The following is a 25,719-nucleotide window of genomic DNA, read 5'->3' on the forward strand; positions in this document are numbered from 1 at the left end:
TTTTTAACCACGGTGATGATTTTTTACAGGCACTGTAAGAAATGGCACATAAGCTATTACTTATGTTGGGGGGAGGGGAAAGAAAATACTGCTGGCTTTAATTGAAAAGAATGTGGTTGCTTTTCCATTTAAATTGCAGCATTTCCAAGTCATGGATGCCCATGTTCAGATCATGTCTCAGGAGTGCTGTCATTTTCCTTAATTTTAGCAGATATGGATACTGCTGTCTTGGGCTGGTTTGATCCGTTTTCTAAAGGCTGGATATCACTCACAAAACAGCTAATAATTCTGAGTAACTGAGCAGTATTCAAGTATTCCTGTTCTGAGTTGTCACTTGGGAGAACTATTCAAATCTCTCATTATTTTCCTTGCCAATAGCTCACTGATTCATCATGTATGTTCATGCCATGGTTGATATTAAGAGTACATGATTGGTTGCATATTTGGAAATAGAGCAACATTTTCAGAAGGTGACTGTTTCAAAAATTCTGGGGTATAGAGTCATTACCACCCTGTAAACAAGAGGATTTATTGTTGCATGACTTTTTGCTGATGGATTTTTTCTGTCTCTCCCTTTCTCCTTTTCTTCCCATTTCTTCAGATACAATAGCTATGGCAGCAGCTCTTACTCTTCTCCACGACCTTACGCTGGTGTGAGTGCCCCTACAACACCAACTACTCGTTATGGGACAACTCTGTCACCACCTCAGGAGACCAAATCTGACAGGTTTGTAAATTAATCAGTGTTTTGACAACCGTTCATTTGCAGACAGAATGAAGAAGGCAAATGTAAGCTGTTCTGAATGAGTACTGGAAATAGATTCTAGCCAGATTTTTTCTGACATTGGGGAAAAAATGGAAAAAATCTAAATGTGTTCATTTCCCACTCATTCTCAAGCCTTTCTGTCTGACTTGGTGTTAAAGGTTGGGTGTATTTCTATCCCTCTTCTGTTTTTTCCACTTAAATGGATAAAGCAGAGTTGCTTCACCCATATGCTGTTCTAAGTATTAAAAGGTGAATTAAAATTTTCTTTCTTTCCATTTTTAATATTAAATTCAGATAGATCTATTTTCACTTCTATCCTCTTAAATCAACTGCAAAATCTTGGAAATGTGCTTAGCTCAGAATTTCCAAGGCCATAATTTTGTCCTTTCTTGAAAATATGTGATATATCTCATTGTATTTCACCAAAAGCAAAACATTTATTGCTGTAGCTAAAGCAAACTCCTAATAAGCAACCAGTTATCAGCTTGCTTTAAGAAAAAAAATTAAAGGACAAAAAACCCAAACCAGCAAAAAAAAAGAAAAATTGAACAATGAAAAAACTCTTTTGAATTATATAAGGTACTAGAGGAAGAAAACAGATAGGAAAATGTTAGGAATACTTGAAAGAAATTCTTGGCAAGAGGTCCAAATTCTTGGACCACCACAAATTAACTATCTGTTACAACCTGAGAATAAATGACAGCTTCAAAGGACATCATGCTGATTTTAAGAAGGAAAGGTAAAAGTTTTCAATTAATTTAATTCAATAGTATGATACAATAATGTAAATAACATCCAATTAGGCCAGATGGGATTTGGATTGTTTGTTTTCAAATTGGCCTAAAAACTGCATCTTGCATCCTGTTTTCTGAACTTAAGGTTTTTTACAGGACTCTTTTTCTGTATTCCAGCTAATTTTTGTTAATTACTCTTTGGCATATTTATGTATATGTATGTTGTTTGTGTGTGTATGTATATATGTTTGAGCCTTCCTAATACCTCACATCCTTTCCAGACTGCTACTCAGAATGGTTCAAGTTAGGTTCTTCCAGCATACATGTATTTGTAGCCATGAGGTATTGATTTAATCCTTTTTTTCAAGTGAATAATTAGATTAAGTTTCTCTTTGGAGAAAGGCATTGTTTTTCATTTGCTCATCTTCCTGGAGTACCTTGCCTTGATTTGCCTTTCCTGATCTCAATTAAATTATTGCCGAGTGCAACCACAATAAAAAACTCTACAGCAGCATATTCACCCCTGTTGACCTCAGCAAAATTGATGCAAGATAAGCAAGAGTTAAAAGTATCCTGCTGTTCTAGAAGTTTAGGATTTTCAAGCTCCTGCTCTTGTAAGCTTCTGATTGCTACTGTGGCAAAGAAACCCCAAAGTGGTCAAACGCTGAGATGGCTAAAGATGGTTGGGCTTGTCCTGCAAGAGGCTGATGGTGCTGGCCCTGCTCCAGTGAGGAAAGCCAGCTTTCATTTCGGCATCTGCGTAAGTGCCTTGCTGGTTTGGAGCCAAAATGCCTTGGCCCCACAGGATGAAGCTGTAAAATTTGCAGATTCATGGAGAGTCAGGCCAGAGGGGAGCTCTGCAATCATCTCTTGTGACCTATAATGGGTCTCACAGAAGCTAAATGAAAGACTCCTGTACCCTCACGTTTTCAAGTGGCAGCACATGATTTCTCCTGAAAATATTCCAATATTTCTTATCACTGCTCGGAAAATATTTTATATTTTGAAGCCAGTTTTTCTAGCAGCATCTTCCAGCCAGCGCACCTCATCTTTCTTTTTTCTGTGAAACTGTAAAGTACTCTACCTTCAACCACCAGCTGTCTCTTACATGTTGTGACTGAACACAGTGCTCAGCATCTCATCTCTGTCTTTCCTTCAGGTTATGTTTGCTGCTTTCCACCTCACATGATAAAAATCTCTGTATTCCTGTTTAAATTTGTAGCTTGCTGTTCATGGTAGTTCATGAACTCACTAGGGTTACTGCATTCTTATATTTGAGTGATGTTACAGCCTGATGCTTCCTGCATATGAGTATCTGAGAAGCGTGAAAATTGTGTGTACACCATGGCTGCATGTTGTCTGCAGAATAGATGCAGTTATTTCTTTAAAGACAATTAGGTTTACAGTTTCAGATGCCATTTTGCATTCTCTTGTTCTTTTTGAGAGTGCTGCCACTGCAGCTGTATACTTCTGCAAGCTCTAAAGTACTGACTACTTTGAAGAAGGGCAGAAGCCTTCCTTAATTTCATTGTCCTGAAAGATATGCAGTGAAGAAATGCCCATGTAGAGACTGACAGATGGAATTTGCTTATTGGAGAGTAAGCCATGTACTGCATGACGCAATGCTTGGCACTAATTAGTAAATGGAAAATATTGTGGAGGTTTTCTCAGTTTTCTATGAATGGTGTTTGCCTCAGATTATGTAAACACTATTTCCTACCTCCTGATGGTTAAAAATTTACATGGATTCAAACACCCAAAAAAAGTTAAAAGATGTGAGTAGGGGGGAGAGGAAGACATTTGATAAGAAGCAGATGCATATCTATGGTTGGCTGTAAGGTGTGTTTTCTGGTTTCAGCTTATGCTTCAGTTATGCAAAGCCTTCACAGAAAGATTCCTGTCTTTTATCATGCCGGGAAGAGCTTCAGATGCAGGCCCTGGTACTGTTTATCTGACCTTCGAGAATGAGGAGGAAGGAAGAAGCAGCATTTAGAGCAGTGCCCAGCACAGTGATTCATGCTCCATTCAGTTGCCCTGACGGGCCTTTCAAACCCTTGCCTGCATATTGCTTATGTAAACAAGAGCTACAACTTAGGTGGAAAGAAGCAGTGTGGTTGACATTTTGACATTCATACTTTTAAAACCCTCTTTTGTTGAGATCAGTAGGGAATCATAAGAGCAGTATAAGTCAGTGCAAAAGTAGCTGGATTTTGTTCTTTGAAGTCCACATCATCTATATATTGCTGATTGCAAAGCAGAAGAAAAGGCTTACTTTACTGTTTCTAAATGCATCTGCAGCCTTTTGGCAACTTCTTGCAATGCTGTTGTTCTCTCTCATTTCCCTGGGTTCCCTGTGGAGACCCGTGTTTGTGAAGTACATATTGCAGCCATGGGAATTCTGCTGAAGGAGGGCAAATTGCAGGGCACTTTCTGTTCAGGCCTTCACTGGGAGAGAAGAAGGAGTGTCTCAGTTCTCTTGTATCTCTCTGTTTGGGAAAGTCACTCCTAATGCATAAGAAGTATAACCCAGTCTGCCTGTTTTCTAATGCCAAAGAGTGCTTTGCTCCATAAATACTCTGCTCCCACTCTTCACAACTTAAATCACCAATTAACTCTTCTTCCCCAGTTAATAAAAAAAATTTAAAAATCACTCTCAAAACCTCATAAATTTTCATAACAAAGGGGAAGAGCAATGCATGACTGAGGCACATCGGGGGAATAGCATTTTTCTGTCCCTCCAAATTGGCCCCGTGCCTGAGGGCACAAGGTGTTGTAGGACTAGTCTGCATTTCCCTGTCTTATGCTCACGCCTAGGATATTTCTGTCTAGCCAGACTGCTTTGTCAGACTCAGAATCTAAGACAGTCACTCCCGTTGAAACTGCAGCCTGGAGTCTGCCAGGACATCAAACTTGTTACTTGCAAAGCTTCACACCCCCTCATAGTGTCCTTTTGGGGGTGAAGTGTTTGCACTGTTGATCATGGCTATCCTTAGACGAGATCATGAAGGAGTGTAACTTCTAAGGCAAGAGCTTCTAAATTCAGCACTAGCTTTAATTCATTCCACCACCAGAAAAATATCCTGCTGGTGTGTTTTGCAGGGTGAGTTTCTTCTGATGCATTTGCCAGGAGGTGGCTCCCCCTGGGCTTGACAGTCAAACAGTAGTACAGTCAGCCTAGCTCAGAAAGCCTTCTCAGGGCACTCCTGCCAAAGGAGCAGGAGTTCATAGTCTCACCTCTATCTGTTAAATCAAATGCCAGAAAGTTCAGCTCGCAATCTTCCACTTCTTGAGTCTCTTGGCCAGTCACTGTGAACTTAGTCTCCACCTCTAGCTGGTCCCTCAGAACTTCTTCCAAATCTCCAAGCCTTGTAAAGGCCTGCTATGCTGTTTGCAGATTATTCCTGTTTGAAGCATCTCCAGCTTTTCCAGAGCATTAGAAAATAGGCTTAAGAAATATTAAATATATTTCACATTCTTTAATATGTTTTCCATTTCACTTGCTTTGTGATCTACAGCAGTACATTACCTTGGGCTCCCATGATGCGGGGCCTTGAATATTGAGTGTTCATTTCCATGTTCTTCTATATGATTTAAAGGAAATGTACCTTCAAACATTTATTTCTAAAACAGGTCACAGACAGAGAGATTAGCATGCCTAGATTATAGGTGGTTTTTTTCTCCTCTGACACTTAAACACCATACCTGAAGCATAAGCTTAAAGTGCAGCAAAAGTCTGCAGATACTCTTCTTTTGAGTTTTATTCCCTTTCCAGGTGCCTGAAATAGTGATTTGCTGGAAATCTGATGCTTTCTTTCAAATTTCTCTCTTTAAAGCAAATCAAAACAACCCAAAAAAAAACCCCCTTGATAATGTCAAACAGCTTTTCAGTTAGATTTTCTATTAAAATTAAAGGTTTCAGTAATGGATAACACCAGGGAGATGCTGCTGGATGAAGCTTCTTGGCAGGTTCCTTTTTTTTTTTTTCCGTTAGCCATTTATCACTGATTTGTGCTCTGCAGTTCCCTTACTCCAGCTGTTAAGCACGAAGGTAAAACAAAAGCCTATGGAACACAACCTGCTATACAGCCTGCAAAGCTGCTGCTCTCCCAAGAACTGCTCCTCTTTGCTTGGCTTTCTGTTCTTTCTGTGCGTACTTCTGGGCTCTCAGACCAGAGATTTTTCCTTGTGGTAACTGCCAAGCACATCTCACTCTGAGTAACATAATGAGGGACAGATAGCTTGGTAGCTGATAATAGTGGCCCAGGGCAAAAGCCTCAGCTTTATTGCAGAGATTTTAAGAGGAAAAATGACCTTAGGAATTACTTGATGATTTACAGTTTGGGAAGCAGTGGTGGCTTGCACTGGCTTAGCTGCTTGTTGAACTACTGTGTAAGCAATATTCTTGATTGCAGCTTTGTGGACTTCATCATAGGGCATATGTTTAAACAGAAGCATGAACTGGTTATGGTTTCAGACTGCAGAGTGTTGCTGGCTGAACATGCCATGTGCAGTGCTGGTGCTCAGGGCTCACCCACCTTGGCCTCGATCTACACCTGGGCTCTGTAAGTCACATCCAGGCAAGGTGTAACTCACAGGAGGATGAGAAGCTTCAGGTTGGAGAAAGACAGAAGCACAGTGTAAAAGCTGCGGAGGTCAGCTGGAAGAGGAGAGTGTATGTAGAAAGTCTTTGTGCCTTGCCCAGGCTTTGTGTGCTGCTCTGTCCTGCTCTACCCCTAATTTGGGTAGTCCCCTGTACCACTTAAAAGTCTAACATTAATCAGTTCTTCTCTTGGTCATTCTCAAATGTCTTTCTTAAGGGAAGCATTAGTAGTTTTAGCTCTCAATTTTATGTTTATTTTTGAGAGAAGTTTTATAAAGATTCCTTAAGTAATGTTTAGTCTGTTTGCAAAGTCTTATATCAACATGCTTTTGAATTTGCCATGTCATGTAGGGAGACATAACACATGGGGAGTTTCTTTAACTGTGAAAAGCAATATGGCTCTTGGCAGCTTTGCCTTCCCTTTTGTCGCTTCCTAAGCTGGAAAATGGATTTATTTTGTTAAAGCCAAGAGACATTTAGAGTTACTTAAGGCCAAGTAGGAGCCAACTACAGAAACTGTAGCATTCCCATGGCTGCTGGAACAGGAGCACTTTGCAAAATTAGGTAATGAGTGCTTCCTTATTAAAGTTACTAATGACTCTGCCCCATGTTGTATTAAAAACAATCCTGAATATTAACCTTATGACCTAAAGGGATTTCCTCTCGTAAGTCATCTGTTAATTTTTTTAACCATTCTATTATTATATGGTTATTCTATAACCATTTCTATTTAGCAAATTTTAAAAATTCAACTAAACAGAGGGAAAGGCAGCCAAAAGATACTACAAAATAGTATCTCAGAGCTTACATGAATGAAGAACATTTGAAGTTCAGAATTTCAGTTTTGCTTTCAGTAAGACAGAAATATTTTCTTCAGTTTGCAACAAGATTAGAGTAATTCAGGGCACATAATCCCCTTCACAAGGTATAGTCCATGATGGAGTATTTTCAGAAAACTGCAAGAGCTTGCAAAAAAGTGTGAGAGATCTTGTGTCTGCTTGAATTAGCGTTTATAATAACGATTACTAATTCACTGCTGTGTTAAATGCTGTAGGTCAGGCTAGCTGAATTTTTATTCAGAAGAGCTTTGGCCTACAGTCAAACTTTTGGCTTTGTATCCGATGCTCTGTGTATGTTTTGCTGTCTTTTCTTTTTTTCCCCCCCATTCTTTCCTTTTCCTATCTCTTCTTCCAGTAAGATAAGTTACTAATGACCTCTTTGGCCCTGTGTCCTGATTCTGTGGTGAGGAGCTCTATTCACAAATCCACAGACCTAGATGCTTTCTGGTTGTGTATTTTCTTTCTGGAATGAGAAAGTAATAACATAGCTTGTTTAGCTTTTACTGGTTTTAACAGCAGGCATAAGAAAGCTTTTCTTAACATTTTTTATATTAACAGTCCATTCTTAATAGCCTTGCATTCTCTACAAAACTAAAAATAGTAGTCAGAGTAAGCATCCTTCTGGATTGTATTGGTGGAGCTGAACAAATGGTTGATATTACCAGCTGGTAACATATGACACCAGCACTAAAATGCTGGCATATATTAGCTGTAACCCCATTTTGTGAGTGTTCGCTCTATTATGCTTTCATTGAGCATTCACATTTCTCTTTACTGTTAAAATCTCTTATCACCTTTGATTCAATGCCAGAAGTTTTTTTAGCCTTTTTCTTGCTTATCCATTTTTAAAATGCATCCTGCAGCAATAAGACCTAAAAATTCATGAGGCCTGAAGGCACTTTCACTCTTCAAATACCATCAAAGCAACAAAATTACCCAATGGCTAAGCCCAAGCCTTCCCACCAACTGGTTTGGCCACTTATGCTGCCATTTGCAATTCAAGTATGTTCTCACTGAAAGGGAACATTTACTTTAAGCGTTATTGCCAGGGAAATACAGAAATAAAAATCAGATTTTGTCAACAAACTGTACATAGACAAATCCCTTTTTAAATTGTTTAGAATGTGAGAGGAATACCCCGTAATGTTTGTTTTTCCTCTGGCTTTACAGGTTTGTACACACTGAAAGTAACCTGCTTACTCCAGGTTTAGTTTATGCACATGTAGAAAATTACCGATAGAGTTTACTAAATAGTAAAACTGTGCATTTACAGTTGCACTTCACATTAAAAAGAGTATTGGTGCACCCAAACACCAGTTGAGGCACAGTGCTTGATATCTGCAGTGAGGCTGTGAGTTCATCAGGCTTCATAAGGCAGCTGGTCTCAGCATTTGGTATGAGGTGTGGTCCCCACCGAGGGCAGATGTGTGTGGTTGAGTGGGTGTAACCACTAAGAGAGCACTAACTCAGCTATGGCAGTGCTATTTCTTTGCCAGCCCTTTTCTAAATGTGACTGAAGACCCAAAACCTTGACTATTTGTGCTTCAAGAAGTCAGTGTCACACAGGGGGTCAGCTGACCGTGTTCCTGTCTGTTTAATTATGGCCTCTATGTACAGAAGCTTCTGGCAGCTTGGACTGTTAGATGTGACCATTTCATGCAACAAACTGTGTTGTACACGACAGGGCTGTGTTTGGGACAAAGGAATTGTATGTGTGTTCACAGCTTGTAATTCAGCTGAAGTGCACATTCATAACCAGTGAGAAATACGGGAATTCCAAGTTTTGACAAATTGTTGATTTGATTAGTTTTGAAGAGATGGCCAGCTAACATTTTCAGTTCTTTAAACACTGGCTTTTTTTCTGGACATACAGCTGTGGATCTTCTATTTAGATTGTGATGCTGCTCTTCATACATCTGTAAATTTTATCCCAGTGAGCAGTGCTAGCCAAACTATGCTAGACCAAACCTCCAAACAAGGTGTGGAGATATTTTACTACCAGGGTTAGCTTAGAATCCCATCTGCAGGACTAAGTTGTGCATCGCCATGTGATTTCCCTGTAATCCCCTGCATAAGAATATGCATTTATTGTAGGGCCTCAAAGAGCTCAGTCAGAGCTGAAGGCTTCCAACCTGCTAGATGATGTGCAGACCTACAATCACTCTTTTGGTCTCTCATCATCACCCCATCCTTCCCCTTAATTTTCCTTCAGTCTTCTTTTGAGCCATACCTTCCTTTGACTCTAAATGGAGTTTGCAGACTTCACGGCAGCTGGGCAGGATAGGATATCAAGCTGAATACACAAAACAGATAAAAACAAAGACTTGATAGGGACCCTCTTTTGCCATCCCTCCTAGTTAATTTCCATATATCTTCAAATGGAGGCACTGTTCATTATTCCCCTCCAAAAGTAATTTCTGATGTTATATACAACCATATAGCCGTGGGGTTTTTTGCTATTACAGGGATGGAGCTCTAGCTTTTGAGTTTCAGTACAGTGGTGCTACTGTTTTTGCTAAGAGCTTTCTCTTGAAACATGCACTAAGAGGTCAAAAGTTAAAATAAATTTTAAATATGCTCAAGGGAAAATTCACCACACGTACTTGACTGTCAGGGTTTGAGGATTTTTTCCCCCTTTTCTTAGTGCTGAAGCATATTAGAGATTTTTATGGTTTTGAGTGTGATCCAGCATTGATACTGTAGTTTTGGAGGAGTGCCAGCAGGAACTCTTACAGAATATCAAGTTCTATACCATCTTATGTAATGTTTATGCGGGTGGGATATGACATATTGAAATTCAATGTATTGAAATTATTGACATTATATTCATGCTGCCCTGCTGCCAGTGGGGCTGAAATGGCTATGTTTTGTGGTGTTCCTGCTTATACAGACATAGACTCTTGGGGAAGATAGGTTTGCATTAATATTTTTATCTTCTTTTGCACCTATGTTCAGTAGTGAATTGGTGCCATTATGCTAAATGCCTACACTGTGCAGACATAGGTAAGTAAATAAATACGGGAGAGGGTCTGAGTTCTTAAAAATAAGGAAAATTTATTCAGGTTTGCATTACTGGTTAAGGAATCTTCCTCTAGGCAGGCAGGGTTTAGTTTCTTCTTACACAAAAGGCAGTATCTATTTCTCTCGTTAATCCTTTCATTGCAAAACTCATGTTACAACAATGCACAGAAACCTCTCTACATGAGTTATGTCTTTTTGATTTTATCAGTCTAATTCAATCAGTGTGCATCTGTATAAAGCTACCCTGTGCAATTCAGATTTTTTCCTGTCTAAGAGACAGAAAGAAAGACATGTTTACTCAGAGGTCACTCGCTTGTCAGAGGTTGGTGGTACCAATACCACCATGTTGGGGGAAGGTTGTGTAAGAGGACCCACTCTCCCAAAGTACTACTTAGAGTAAAGCCAATAAAAAAATCTATGTCAACACCAAACTATTAGTGAATGTAAAAGTAACTTTATATCTTTGAAAAGTTTTTACTGTAGAGGCCATCATTTCTGTTAGTTTTTAAAAATGGTTCGAGAAGACTGTCCCTTTGTGTTTTACTGATATGTTCTAATATGAGATTCATCTTGCTCTTACAGCACATGCAGCAGGGAAATCATGATAATCCAATTTATTAATGTATAAAGGAAAAATATGTCTGATAGTTACAAGAGCATTTAAATTCTTGTGGACACTTCTGACATCTTCTCTTTCTTTTGTTTTTCTGTATGGAGTATTCTCAGGTGTTTGTAACACATCTGTTTTTAACATCATTGCATAACAGTTTTTTCCTTTAAAATTTCAAAATTCCTTTACAGGATTCAGCTTTTCTATTAACAGGATTATAAAGTTAAAAAAAAAAAAAGACAATATTGCAGTTGAAACAGACTGAAGAATTTTTACACATACTTTATTTGTGCTTTAGAAATTTGGCTATTTAGGAAGCCTACCCTAATTGTTTCTCTTCAGCTCATTGCAGAATCTATAATCAATTCAGCAAGAAGACGCTTAGCCAATGCTTTGAAAGATCTCTACATAATATTGCCATGTCATTCTGCTGGTTGGGATTATGTTACTTACTGCATGATTGCTACTGATTTTTTGCCAGTATAATCAATAAAAGTGACACTGAGAAATCCGATCTTCCTTTTCTGCAGGCCAGCTTTGGGTGGTCTCCTTACATCATCTTTTCGGCAGCACCAGGAGTCCTTGGCAGCAGAAAGAGAACGCAGGCGTCAGGAGAGAGAAGAAAGGTTGCAAAGGATAGAACGTGAAGAAAGAAACAAATTCAAGTAGGACCCAAATTTGCTCTCAGTCTCTTGCTTTAATGTGTGATAGATTGATCAATCATTGAGACATTCAACTGCAAAATAATTGAATTGATGAATAGTTTGTCTCTTTAGATACTTTTCTTGATCTAAATATCTTAAAAACAGATAGATTAAACCCATCACGAATTTAATAAAAAAGCTATTTTTGTAAAGGTAGCCAATTACACTGCCTGGGTATGTACAGAGGCTCAATTATATTAGTTAATATTCTCACCAAATTACAATCTCAGTGAGGCATAGGATTTGAAGGTGAAACAGTGGGACATACGTATCAAGAAGGGAGGAAGGGACAGCACTGAAACATCTTTTTGCTTTTAAGTTATGCAAAGTAAAAATGTCTTGCTGTATGGTAGTGGTTTTTAACTACTTTTCCCTGTGTTTCTGAACACATGTCTCTTCCTCCTGGAATCAACAACTGACAGAAGGTAATGACCAAAATAACTGTTCAAACCTTGGGCAGACAAATGTCATAGCTGAATGTGGGACTTAGAATTTTCACATATGAGAAAATGCTGTGTGATATGGGATCCCATGGTGTGCTGCCTGAGGATAGTAAGTGACAAGCCCCCTCAACCTCTTCAAGTCCATGCCTAGAAATCCCAGCAGAGACATTAACAAAGACTGTAGTGGGCCAAGGAGAGATATGGAATCTATACCTGAAATTGTGTGCCTTCAGTCTGAAGAGTGTACACTAAGAAATCAACTTGTTTCCTCATAGACAGAAGTGAAAAGCAAACCTATTTTTAGTATTTAGAAGATGTAATAACTTAAAGAAGGGTAATATAAATGTTTTGTAGCCTTAGAATTGGTAGTTACAGAAAAGATGGCACAGGGTTTCATGTTAGCTTGTTTATTAGTATGCAGGATTGTTTTCGCTGTAATCATCCCTTTAGTAAAAAGTGGAAACAGGCTGTGATTCTGTGAATTTGGAAAGAGGAATAGCTTAGGAGTGGTTGATTGATATTCTCCTGGCTCCAGAAGATAGCTAGTTTAGAAGGAAATGAGAGGCAGAGGGAAGGTGGAAGAGTACCATAATAGGATCTTTGGCAGCCAGCAGCTGCCCAAGTCCTCCTGAAACAGAAACAATAAGGTTGCAGTCTTCCAGCCTCTTCCAAAAACTCTCCCTCTAAGTGGTATCATCAGGCTGCAGCAGGCTGCCATGGACAGCCAACATGATCTTTCAGAAAGGAAACTCCCAGACCAAAAAAGCCAACAGGGCATTTGGCAGATTGACCTGCTTGAATAACAGATCTGTACATTTCAGTAGAGGTTGGCTACACTGGTTGTTCTGTCACTGAAAGAGGTTTCTTAAAATCAGAAAAAAAAAATCAAAGTATACCTTTTCATCCCTTCATTTCAGAGTCAGAAACTGATTAACTAAATCTCATAATTATGCTACATATTTAAGATTATTTTTCAATGCTCAGTGTTTTTCATCTTTTGGATTTGAGTTTTGTGATCACCCAAAAGTTATAACTTTTGTTCGAGCAGAGGGTCTCCAAAGCCACCAGACTTCACAAACAGACAGCATCCCACAGTTGATTAAACAGTCTGGCAGGAGGAAGACAAAGTCACAGCAAGCAGTCATGGACAGTTTCATAAGAGTTCCTGGGATTTCATTATCATATCATCAGTCTGGCTAGAAACCCAGTCTCTGAAGATGTATTTTTGATTAAAAATAGCGCTTGCAATTCAGTCTTTAAACTCGTGAGCCATACTGGATTTACCATCATGACTCATTTGTTATCTCATTCTTTCCAACTCTGCCTCAAGAACATTGCACTAGGTTCTGGCACCATTATTGACAAATTGAGGATAATTTAAAGGAAAGCATCACTAGTTGTGAAAGAGCTGGAGGATAGGAGAGCTGGAGGATTAGGAGAGGAGCTACAAAGCTTCATAAAGTATTGCTAACTAAAGGAATGCTTTGCAGAATGAACATTTTTCTCAGTCTCAGAAGGAGACTCTTTTCTCTTGTCTCAGAAGGACAATTGTACCCATTGCTTATGTAGAACAATATGTCCTAAAATAAAGTGGTTATTTTTCAGCTGTAGGGAAGAGTGAAAGTAGTCAGAAGAGAAAGAGTATTGTTAAAATTTGCCTGCTGAAGATTTCCTGGAATACTTTTAAAATATTGTGAAAGTATAATCAGTTCAGAATTCAAAGCCTGTGGAGATGGCCTGAAACAGTAATGTGTGTTCCCTGTTAGAGGACTTTTGAAGAGCACTTGCACCCACATGTTTGATAGCTATTGGTATAATAGATGATAAGTAATTCATTTAATGACACAATATAAAGGGGAAAAAAAGGAGTTATTAATAAAAGGAGTAGTTCTGAAAATATTTCTGGTACTCACAGCTTACAGTGTGAAAGAATCTAGCAGATAAGCTGAAGATCACATCAGTTTTGTCTACCAGATTCAACCAAGTATTAAAAATATATTGTAAGGAGCCATCTTGCTGTGATAGTGAGACAGGGTGGACATTTGCTGGGTTCTGCTGTGCTCCAAGTTAAATATGCATCCATGTTTGTGGATGTGGCAGGCCTGTCTGAAATCATAGTACTCAATCATCCAGCAAACTTGACTTGGCAAAAGTTAAATATGTGGGTTACTTGAGGAGCTGTGGCAGTGGAAGCTGACATAAAAGGAGTTTTGTATCTAAAACTCCGTGTGGAAAATGAGGAAGTGAAAGGTTGTTATCTGTCCAATGATGCTGCACACACCCTCTTGGAATGCAGAATTGTTCTTCTTAGTAAAGCCAGTCCCCTGTTCTGTTTCCTGTGGCAACTAAAACTCACTAAGGAAAGGTTCCTTACAAAGAAGGCCAATAGGTTTTCTCACTGCCTCAGGTCACAGCCAGGAGCTACAGTCACTGTCTTGGCACATTCTAAGATGGAGTGAATGAGTGATGGTTTAATAGGCACTCATGTGCCTGCTCCCTCTGGATAAGTGCAGTTCATTGAATCTCATTTCAGATACCAGATTTCAAAGCATGCTTCAAGTTCTTTACTTTTTGCAGGTTTTTTAGAATTACTTTTAATGACCTTCCAAACTACATATATGGTGGTGTATGTATGGATAAGTGTATAGTCTTCAGCAATTTTTGGAAAACAAACATTTTTTTGACAACAGCCTTCTTTGTCTCCGATCAGTTTGTGTGTACCACTCTTGGTTTCTCCTACTGTACTTATATTTCTATTACTTACCTTTTTCTTCTGGTTTCTACTGCAATTTACTGTAATTCTCTTTCTAGCCGGGATTATTTAGACAAAAGAGAAGAACTAAGACAAGCAAGAGAAGAGAGGTTTGTATGTCATGCATCCATCCTTCCCTATCCTTCCCTCTGGTTGTTTGTACTTCCTATATTCTTTGCTGTGGAGCTGTTGTATGTTTACATTTTTAACTCAGCTTGCACAAAACACTTTTATTCCTAAAGACTTCTATAAGAAAGAAGTTGTTAAAGAGCAGAACGAAGTCCAGCTGTAAGCACAGCAATAAATGAAGAGCAATGAGAATGCATAAGAATGATTGATGATCCTTTATCTATTTGTGTGGGAAATAAGCTTACCCCATTTGCCTCAGAAATTTGCCCAAATTTAGTAGAGTTATAAATTGAATAGGCCTGTCTTTTTCACCCAGTGGGTCCCAAGCTTTCTGGAGGGTCAGAAAAGGCAAGTGAGGATAAAGGAAATTGGGGTCACAAGCATTGCAAAACTGCAGTAACAGGCTGATGGAAATGGTTCTGACCCACTCTCGGCATATTTTTATCTTTCAGAGCCAAGTTTTCTTTGCTGATCTCTTTAAACATCAGCAAGTAAATTACAAAGCTTAGCAGTGTTTATCATTGGGGCATTGTTTTAGTTTTATTTAAATAGCATATTTGAAGGGATGGAGGGTTTGGGTTTTATTTTTCCTTTTTTTTTTAATTCAATGAACAAATTTAGAAACTCTGGGCTAGGCTGGGAGGTATGTGCTTATAAAAGCATATTTTTCAAGGAATGCTCAACTAAGGACTTTTGTCTTTCAGTAGCTTCATCTCTACCCCTGCTAGTAATTGCATCCTGGAGGGAGTGCTTGTTTTTACCTGGAAAATATGCAAGTTACTGTACAAATAGATGAAAAATCATCCAGAGTGCTTCAGTTCTGCTTTTATGGTCCTCTAGAGATTACTCTCTGGAGATACTTTTGGATTGTCAAGAATTGGAGTTACATTATCAAAATAAGAGAGCAGCCATCTCAGAAATCATTGTGTTGCTATGTTTTTACTTGGGTTTTTTTCGGATTGCTTTTGTGTTTTAGAGTTTGTTTGTTTTATTGGGTTTTTTTTTTCACAAAATTATCATACAGGGGACAGTTTGTTTCTGCAGACTGAAGTTTTATCTGTTGAGGCTGAAGTAGCTAATATTAAAAGAATTATTTTAACATCTCTAAGAGTAAGAAAAGGTGGATGGACTTTCCATTGTGCTCCAGTCCCAAAACAGTTCCGAACAGCGTAAAGCATTTTCTGAAATGAAATACATCTGAGCACAGAAGCATCATGAGATGAGTAAAGCCTTTCTTCAGTGAGCATGCTCATCTGCAAGTTTTGAAACAAATTAGAAGTGAGTTCTTTAGAACTTTCAAGTTGTAAGGGAAAATGCCAACTGGACTATTCTTGGGGAAGTGTTCACCATCACTGCTGCACAATCTGAGACTATTTCACCCTTCATTAGCAATGTTTTGTTATCCTTAGGGCTCTTTTGAACTGAGATATCAAACTATCAGTTCCTACTCATAAAAAGGAAAGACATGTTTGCTTTGACAGCAGATAAATATTGGAGAAAACTTCTGCAAATGAATTCTTGCACCAGTAGTCCATTACATTGGCATTCTGTAGCTACTTTTTATAGACACTTTTGCACAAATGAAGTTTTATTTCCTAGAGGAAATTGCATGATAACTTGTTTTAGTAGAGTGCATAGACTGTAAGAAAATTCTATAGTCAAGATGCCTAAAATCCTAGTTAAATACTGATTTGTATGTTTCCTCCATATCAGTTCTTGCTGTTCAATGATTTGCAGCCTTTTCCCTTTGCTTGGTTGGGTGTTTTCCAATGGTAGTTAAAGAATAAAACCAAGAAAGGTGAGCTCCCAAGCCCTCTCTGGTGTAAGGTACAGTTCAAATGCTCTCCACCCCCATGACTTTGTTGATACCCTAACATTTTAAGTTGCCCTCAGGGCGTTACTCAGATGCCTAGAGAACTCCAAATGATAATTTCATCTACTTGAAGATGATAAATCCAGTGTTATGTTCATGAGGAATACCAAATGGATAGCCACAGACTTTTGGCTTGTTGTCTACAGAGAAGAGTCAGCATAGCTGAGATGATGTCTACAGGTTCCCATGATTTAAAAGAATATGGCAGCATATACAGGGGCAATTTGTCAATCCCGTAGTGGAGGCATGGTAGCTCATCCTTTCAGCCCCTTCAGATTTTGGTCTACATGACCTTGCATATCTGCAGCTGGCATTTATTCAATATGAAGATATTTGTCAGAAACAAAAATTAACCTAAATAATGTCATTTATCAAGTGTGAAGCATTAATAATTGATTCTTGAATGTTTTTTTATTTCTCAGTGATACCTATTTATTAAGCTTCCCATTTGATAAGGAGTTCTGCTGATGTGCTGCCATTGGAGTTGCTGTTCTGGTTCCCTTTTTTGTTTCAGTATAATAATCAGATACATTTTGAAAAGTCACCTCTTGATGATAGTCTCTGCTTTGCTGGTTGGCAGTGCAGCATGCAGCTACAGAAAATGTTAAAGCACCTGAAAAAGAGCTGAGGACAATAAAAAATTGTAGCTCCCCACATCATATAAGGATCCATCCAGATCTTTGTTGTAGTCTGTTGGCAAACTGCAAAACCCCCTTGGCAGCAGCCAGCTGGGCTGTACCTGTTAGTGCCAAGTGATCAGTTTGAGCGCTCTTTATGAGTCTGGAGTCCCATCTGCTCTGCTTGTGAGGAGGTGGAAGGCACTGTATGTAAGTGACCAACATTCAAAGAAAGAGTGGCTTCATGAGCTGTAACAAAACATCATGCTGATGCCAGAGAAATGCTTTCCCCTCTATTGAAAAGGCAAGATTCAGTCTCGAGAATTGGCTTCATGTTAGAACTGTAAACAGTTCCTATTTTATAACCATGCAAGTATGTAGCTTGTTATATTTTCATCCAGAGTCTGTAGGGGTTCTTTTTCTTGCAGAATTTGTTCAAAGCCTGTGCATACCTCTGGAGGAATAAAAGAAAATGAGTTTGTTCTTCATTATTGCTGTTTGCAGTAAGGCAAATTGCCTCTGAAAACACAAGGACTGTTCTTCAAAGACACATTTCTGTCCTCTATATGAATGTTTGCAAATGTGCATGTGTGTGTGGCTACCATATGTACTTAGCATGTTTGTTGCCACATGTGGCTGACTTCTTTACCCTGCCTGCTTTTAGTGCACCCTTTTGTACTAATTTGGGCTGTCAGTGATGCAGAAGGGGGGAGGAGAGGTGTTCAATGTTATAAAGTGTTTACAACAGTGTGTTATAGGGAATGACCAGAGTGTTTCAGGGACATAAGTAGTAGTCCTGATTAACCTGTTTAACAGCTCACTTGTGGATAAGGCAAACAGTCTAAAGCCCAATCCAGCTGTATTCATGAATTTATTCCTTAGCAAATAACGGTGGATAAAATTAGCAGACATCTGGAACAGGCACATATTTAAAAGTTATTTTGGTCGAAATGTATAAAGCATACTATGAAGAATATGATTGGTAGCTGGTCTTAATAAACAGTTAGTGAGTTCTGCCTGCCTAAAATGCAAAACAGATGTATCTTTGTTCTTTTAAAGTGACTTTGATGAATAAACTACATGTGACGTCAGGTACAAGCTATTGGATGTCTGAGTCCGGCAGAGAAATTCTTCAGAATAAAAAAAAAAACTTTCCATTGTAGGCTCTGGAGAGAACAAAGTGAATTCCAGTGCATTGCTCTCAGAGCAAATAGAAGCAGGTTCAGAATCTTTAGATAGTCAATTCAGATGTTTATTATTGGTGTTATTTTGCAGGAAGATCTGGTTTTGTCTGCTGCATTTTCCTCTCCTTACAGCAAGTCTCAGATTTTGGCAATTTGCACCAGTATTAAGGGGCTCTGGGTTTGGAAAGGTTTTTTTCTTCTTTTGGTTGGTTTTTTTTTCTCTCCCGTTTTAGTTTTGGGAGAGGGAGGGCTGAGGGGAGGAGGAAGAGGAGGAGGAGGTGAAAGAGGAGGGTCAAAAGGAGGATAGACAAATGCTTCCAAAAAGGAGAACTGTGCAGACAAAATACTATAGCTAAAGGTTCTTTAACTCTGCTGGTTTTTTGCTTTTGTATTGTAATGAGCAGTTTAACATTTTTCAGGGCAGTAGTCTTTGGTTTAGTGTGCACTTTTTGGCAGATTGAGCAAGCAGGCAGTTCAGTACTGTACTCCTTGTGTCAGGAAGTCAGCTCATTTTCTGCAGGTGTTTCATCCATAAACAAGCATCAGCCACAGGCTTCTTTTTCTTTACGGAAACCCTCTGGAATTTAACTTTCAGATACAAATACTTGGAGAAGTTGGCAGCAGAGGAGTATGAGAAGGAGCTGAAGAGTCGGAGTGTCAGCCGAGGCAGAAGTGAGCTGTCCTTGAACCTGAGATCCCCTTCAGCTCCATCCTCACCTGTACCCAAGTGCATCAGCCCAGCATCCATAGAGTCCCAGGAAGAGCTGAAGACCCCTTCCATCCCATGTGGAACTCCTCAGCCCCCAGAAGGTAAGTGCAAAGGAGGGTAGGGGAAACAATGCTGGTTTATCAGTTTCTCTTGGGATGGTGATTTTTGATGCATGAGTGCAAGAATGCAATCTATAAGGTGCCAGAGTAAAGGATCCTACATTGTTCCATCCTGTCTTCCTAAATTGCCTATTTTTTTGCATTAATTTGGATATCATGTAATCTGTTCAATAATAGGATACATTACAAATTGTTGCTATGATTCATACTACCATTTTCTGTTGCTTTTCAAATGGAGTAATTAGAAAATAGAGAATACAGAGGGTCTTAATTTTAGTGTCATGTTCCTTATATATGAGGAGTTACTGAATACTAGACAAACAGTATTCCTGCCAACAGATTTTGCGTATGTGGATCCTCTGAAAGAAATGCAACAGATTAATGCCAAGATTATAATAACCTTCCAGTAGAGCACAGGCTGAATGTGACCAACTGAAAAGTTCTTGAATTTAAGGCAGGGGGAGTCTGTTGATTATTTTTAATACCAAGAAAAAACTCTTAAAATTGTAGCACAAGTCATAAAGGACTTAAAAGAGACCACAGACAATTAGTAAAAAGGAAAGTATAACTAGTGTTTGCATGGTTGGTTTGCTGTCATATAATTTATTGGTATACAGAGCAATGCCTTTTGTGTATGTTTGTATGTCATTCTGCCACTTGCATCATGTACCTCTCCTTCAGTCCTCAAAACAACACATGCCATACAGATTTGTATTTGCACCACATGATGTTGCATTAACATTGGGAGCTAGAATGCATGTTGAGGGCAAATTATCACCATCACTCATTTTTATTTTATTTGATTTCCTGCTACATGCTATTGGTGATTAATGCATTTGTAACTTGCACTGCTTGGTTTTATGGAGTGTTATGGCTGGTAGCATGCTATAAAGCAAGGCAATTTAAGAAAAACATTACAAATACTGAATGCTGCATATGTTTGTCCTCACCGTACTAAGTAGGTGAAGTTTATTTTATTTAGTTTTATATATTATATTCCCCAGTTTTCTTGTTTGGAACCTTAAGAGTCTCAGTGGAATCGTTTGAACTTAGAAACCACAGGTATTTCCCTCCAATACTGATAGTCAGAAATATCCAAACACCCATTTTGTTTAGTGCTATATTGCTTTTAGACCAAATTTTTCCACCATTAGGATTTCAGAGCTGGGTAGGGAGCAAGTATCTCTTGTGATGATTATTTTAACATATTTCTCCTGGAAGCATTAAAAAAAATTGCAGCATGAAATGGAACAGCGCAAACCATTTGGAGAATACATTTAGAGCAGGTGTACAGGGCAGCTTCAGACAGCCAGAATATGGCAAAACTATCAACATGTGGGTAGACAGGACATCTCTACTAAAATTCCTGGCAATATAGTGGGCATTGGAGGGCAGCACCTGAAAGCCTGGCAAATGGACCACAAGGAGAGAATATATGGATGGGGCAGGGTAGCCTTCCAGCCAGAGGCAGCTGCGGGCAGATAGCCAGGATAGAACCTAAACAGAGTCCTGAAATCGGCATACTTCAGTGGGATCTAGGCATGGGGAATGACTGTTTTTTCAGACCTACCAAGAGTATTGGAAACATCATAGGTAGTCATGAGCATGTGGGCAGGATATATCGTCTGGAAATGCCCATATTATTGGATATCTGCCAGCAGGGGACAAGCTTAATGTAGACACTGTGCCATGGTCTCTAAACTATTGCTTGACTTCCTTGTGCTCCATACTGAATTAAAATCACAATTTTACTGGTTTTAGGAAGGGTTATGAATCCCACTTAACAGGTAGAGAAAATGAAGCATTAACTTGCTTAAGTCAGTTGTAAGAAAAGCTGAAACAGAGCCATGGACAGAACTCAGATTACTTGCACCCCAATATGGGGTTGCTTTTAATATGAGGTTCACCATCTTCCCAAGCAGGAATGAAACTGCAGAAGGAAAACAGTTCCTTGGTTCTGTGCATATGACACTCTAAAGACTCTGCAAGAATGGTGTTAACAGATGTGTGATATTCATCTGCAGAATTCAGAACCTGAGGTCAAAGGCAAAGAGTGTTCATCTACTAGCAAAAGAATAAGGAATTTTTGAAGTCAGATTTATTTTATTCCTTTTGTGCTGAAATATCCTTTGGCCAATCCGGTATCTACTGTTATTAAGAAGGAAACAGATTCTGTCTGTGGAACTTTGTCTCGCACTGTGAAATGTGTCAGTACCATTACCCAATATAAAAATCTGGACTTACTGAGCTGCAGTGTTTTCTCATATAAAACAATCGGTTCCACTAAAGTAATCAAGTCTTGTAGGACTTACTCTTGTAAAACTTGTATTGTGGCATTCAGAGGAAATTAAGGCAGTCCTGTAACTACAAAAAGGAACTTAATTTTTTTTTCAGAGCAGCTACTTACTCTTTTGTAATTTAATTGGAGAATATTTTGTGAAGTGTAAGTATGCAGTAAAGGAGGGCCAACAATAACTGGGACATCTCTGAAGTCAATCTACAAAGGAATTTCAGGTGAACCCTTCTCTGAAAGAAACAGCTTTTTTAGCTCTTAAGAAAGTAAGCAGGCCAACCCAAGTGCACATGGTGGACAGTAGGACACCTTCTGAGCATAGTGGTAGTTTAGCAGGGTTCAGATGCTGCCCAAAGCATGGCTGATAAGAGCATCTCAGCAAATGGGGAAGCACCAGAGCATGAGCATGGAATGAGGCCAGTGCGGCCCCAGTTGCAGAGCCAAAGGAGCCATGATACAGGAACTGGGGTTGGAGGACAAAAAATGAACATTCTGACTGCATGAAGAAAGAGCCAATTCAGTCTGCATCTGTTCTTACCAACACAAAGGATGGGAGGAAAAGATTGGAGTGGGAGTGGGGAGGGATAAAGAGTCCCTGCAGAATTCAGAGGAAGAGGAATCCTGTGCTGGAGTAACTGAAGGGAGATAACAGCCAAGACTTTAGGCAATGCCTGAACAATTGACCAAGAGGTCTTGGGCATACAGACATTTTCAGACTTACTGTATGCATCCACAAGAGACACCCAGCGTATCTATCTCACACCTCCAAGTGGAAGGCAGAGAAAATAGATAGGGATGTGGCTGGCTAAACAATTAGCCTAACAGGGGATTAGATGTGAGCCCAGAGGGATATTTCTTCTCTCTGAGGGCTTATAGGACTGTAGGGTTTAAGTTCTTATCAGCAGGTTACAGCATCTTGTGTCTGCTTCAAAGTTGATTTATACTTGAGTATTAAAGGAAATGTCCATATCCCTCTACCACATTATAAGTTCTCAGACTTGCTTTTCAGAAAGGATCAGCTTATAAAGGTATCATGCTTCTTCACATCTCAGGCACACCTTCTTTGCTGTTGATGCTTTTTGATTTGACCAGGCTTGCTTTCCTGATTCTTTGCAGTCTCCACTAGCAAGAAGTCTGAAGACAGGGGATGGAGCCTGGTCTGTTATTCTCTTGCCACCTGTGAGGTTGCACTTAGAGTAGTGTTTCATCTGATTTGAAAATGGACCCAGTAGGTGAGGGACTGAAAGTTTGAGTTCATTTCAAATAGGCCACTACCAAGCATTCAATGAGAATTGTATTTTTTAACATCTTTAGAAGTTCTCACTAATATCAATGCAGTGGATTACATGATGGAAATGCAAATGATAGACACATGTCTAGCTTGCTGGCTTTGTTCTCTTGATAGTGTTTCCTGGCAGATTTGATTTTTGTACTGTTTCTTAAGGAAACTGCTGCTGGACTTAGCTCACTATTTTCAAGTGATTTTGGCTATAAGTGGATTGTTTGATATTATCCCTAGAGAGAGAGAGAGAGAGGGGCTGTCAAAATGAGTGTCAACATATCCTTGTTTTGTTCCAGTACTTGGATTTTTTTTATTCCTGGAACTCAAAAGAGCAGACTATGTCAGTATAGTGCTCTTTACTCTTTGTTAGGTATTAGATATTGCTACGTTGCTGCGCATTTCTGGTATATGTGAAATATTTCTTGTTAGAAGAATATCTGGAATTCTTTTGAACATTCAAAATTTTTCAAGCATTTCTTACATCTCCTCTGACTTTTTTCTATTGGATCTTCAGTGTGGCTTCATCATGACAAAGTTGCAGTAAGCTTTAGGAGTCCTAGCCATGTTTTAATCAGCTTCTTTCTCCATCTGAGCTGCTGGAGTTGACTTTTTTGGTTGTTGCATGACAGTTGGCTTGGTTGTTGGGTTTTTTAGAGATAAATATCTAAAATTTATATGAATTTATGATTATTCATGGATGAATTGGTGACATTTGTATATATGGACTATTGAACCACAGCAAGCCGAGAATCTTTCTTGCTAAAGTACCCCATTAGTTCCAGGAACTCCTGGAGAATTCCTAAACTTTCATCTCAGTCATATTCAAATCTTGGCTTGAGTTTTAAATGTTCTCATTCTATACCTACACACTGACAGCTGTGGTGAGTAACACATCACTGGGATTTGCAGCATCTGCCAACTTCTTGACAGCCCTCTGTAATTTTCACTCTCTCCTAGGCAGTGTCCAGGATACAGTCATAGGTAAGGTACATTTAGAGAAATGAGGCATGAGCAGAGGTGCTTGCATATCTAGTATTAGACATTTAGGTGCTCTCAATGGAGAAGAATGTGATCTTCATTATTTTGGCTTATATTTACTTAGGATAAATCTACTTACCTGCTTACTAGAGGACTGAAATATTTGGATTTCATTCCAGTATTTCAGTGTGATTTTTTTTTCCTTCAAAGGTTCATGTTGTACCTGAAGAAATTCTCATTGTATTTTGTGTAATCCAAAGACAATGAGAAGTCCAGAAGACTCTTTTGCAATATTGTAATGAAAAATAGTTAACAGAGGGACAAAACAAGTATGACTTGGTCATTATAGTTCGGCCACCCACAAGATGGAATACATAGGGAGGGATATACAGAGGGAATTCAGGAAGTATGCAGAGCTAACATGCATGTCCATTTTTGCCACACTTTGCATGGCCGTTTCAGGTTTCAGAGAACTGTGAGCTTCTTGATGTGAATATGTGTGGATGCTCTTCATTTTCTTTGCAGCATGCAGAGAATATTTGCATGTGAAAATCTGCTGTTACTGCTAAAAACCCTAAAGGTGAATGAATTATTTTAACTGGGAAAACAGGGAAGAAGAAGCCAAGTGTACTATCAACAGTGTTTTCTGTGTGCCAACTGATAGAAAAGCTCATTGTGTGCCATGTGCCAACCAACTGGAAACTAAATATGTGCCATATGCCAGGCAGTTGGAAACTTTGCTTAATTTTGATGTGGCTATTCTGAAGTAAATGTGAAACAACATATGGTTTTTGTCAGCCAAATGTGTGACAGTGCCATTTCAAGACTGTGCCATTCAAGTGTGTTATTAAAACTAATATTTGTATTTTTTTTTGTTGAAATGTTCCTCATCAGGTGAAAAAAGAACTCTTCCAGAACCCAAAGAAAATTCAACCAAAAGCCACAATCACCCTCCTTTTTGTTTGTTTTTTTTATTTAATCTCTTCTTTCCTGGCTCTGTCTAGGCACTGAGTTGTCAATGCTCAGGTGAGATGCCCATTTTCTGCTTGTTCGTTCAAATCCTTGTGCAAGTCCAACGTGCAGCTGTGGAAGTATGTGTAAAAACAGTGGGCTGGCTCCAGACAGCCAGTGAGGGGGCCTGCCAGGCCACTCTCACCTGCAATGCTGTCGTCGCACAACATCCATCAGTCTGTTGCTCCTAATGTTCCTAAGCACGCTGTGGGCTTGCGTTTTATTTTCTTTCCATAAGGCACTTGTACAACTCTCACGTCGCTCTCATTTGGAAGGGTGAACCTGAGACGGCTCTGTTGTTAAGTGAATCTCTTTCTCCCATTGTTCTCTCCACCAGTGAGTGCCAGTGAACCCGAACCAGAGACAGAGACAGAACCAGAACCAGAACCAGAGCAGGAGGCTGAGGCTGAGGCCAAGCAGGGAACGGAGACACCCAAGGAAATAGAGGCTGCAGAGGTGGGACCAGAGAGTGAGGTGGAGCAAGGACCAGAGAGAGAGCCAGAAGAAAGTGCAATACTCAGTGACAAGGAGAGGCAGAATGAGGAAGTGAATGAAAAAGACAACTGTTCTGCATCCAGTATATCCTCAGCAAGCAGCACTTTAGAGAGGGAAGAGAGAGAGGACAAGTTAACCAGTGACAATGAAACTGGTAAAGTGAAGCTTTTTCAATAATGAAGGGTTTCTGGTGGAAAAAAAGGTGTTAAATTAGCAGCTCTGATATTGTATTAATTAGCTAACAAACCCTTTGCACCTATCTAAGACTTTCTTCACCATGGCCAAATCTTGTCTACTCTCTGCTTGGACTTCCAGACTTTCTCTGCTTGGACTTCCAGATTTTATTTGGGTTACTAGGTTTGAGGGACAGTAGGGCCTTGATGAAATGAAGTTTCATTTGATTTAATTTTCTTCCCCTAAGATTAATATATTAATTACTGAATCAGCATGTTTCAGAGACTTAGTTTCATTTGATTTGAGATCATCGTCTTTCCCTAAGATTAATATATTAAGTACTGAATCAGCATGTGCAGAGACTTGGATCTCTAGCTTCTGGAGAA

General features: G+C 39.2%; 1 protein-coding gene across 8 annotated transcripts in view; it reads left to right on the plus strand.

Moving 5' to 3' along the window:
* FHOD3 (formin homology 2 domain containing 3) overlaps positions 1–25,719 on the plus strand; it is a 374,923-nt gene that overhangs the window by 282,230 nt on the left and 66,974 nt on the right. For 5 of the 8 annotated variants that reach the window (XM_030944141.1, XM_030944134.1, XM_030944135.1 and 2 more), the window contains 5 exons: positions 602–727; positions 11,101–11,235; positions 14,529–14,579; positions 18,868–19,082; positions 25,002–25,313. In XM_030944141.1, coding sequence (XP_030800001.1) covers positions 602–727; positions 11,101–11,235; positions 14,529–14,579; positions 18,868–19,082; positions 25,002–25,313 — 839 coding nt within the window. The remainder of the gene's footprint in view (positions 1–601; positions 728–11,100; positions 11,236–14,528; positions 14,580–18,867; positions 19,083–25,001; positions 25,314–25,719) is intronic. The other 3 variants (XM_030944136.1, XM_030944137.1, XM_030944138.1) reach the window with 2 other exon arrangements.

This window comes from Camarhynchus parvulus, chromosome 2, assembly GCF_901933205.1.
Source record: "Camarhynchus parvulus chromosome 2, STF_HiC, whole genome shotgun sequence".
Lineage (NCBI taxonomy): Eukaryota > Metazoa > Chordata > Aves > Passeriformes > Thraupidae > Camarhynchus > Camarhynchus parvulus.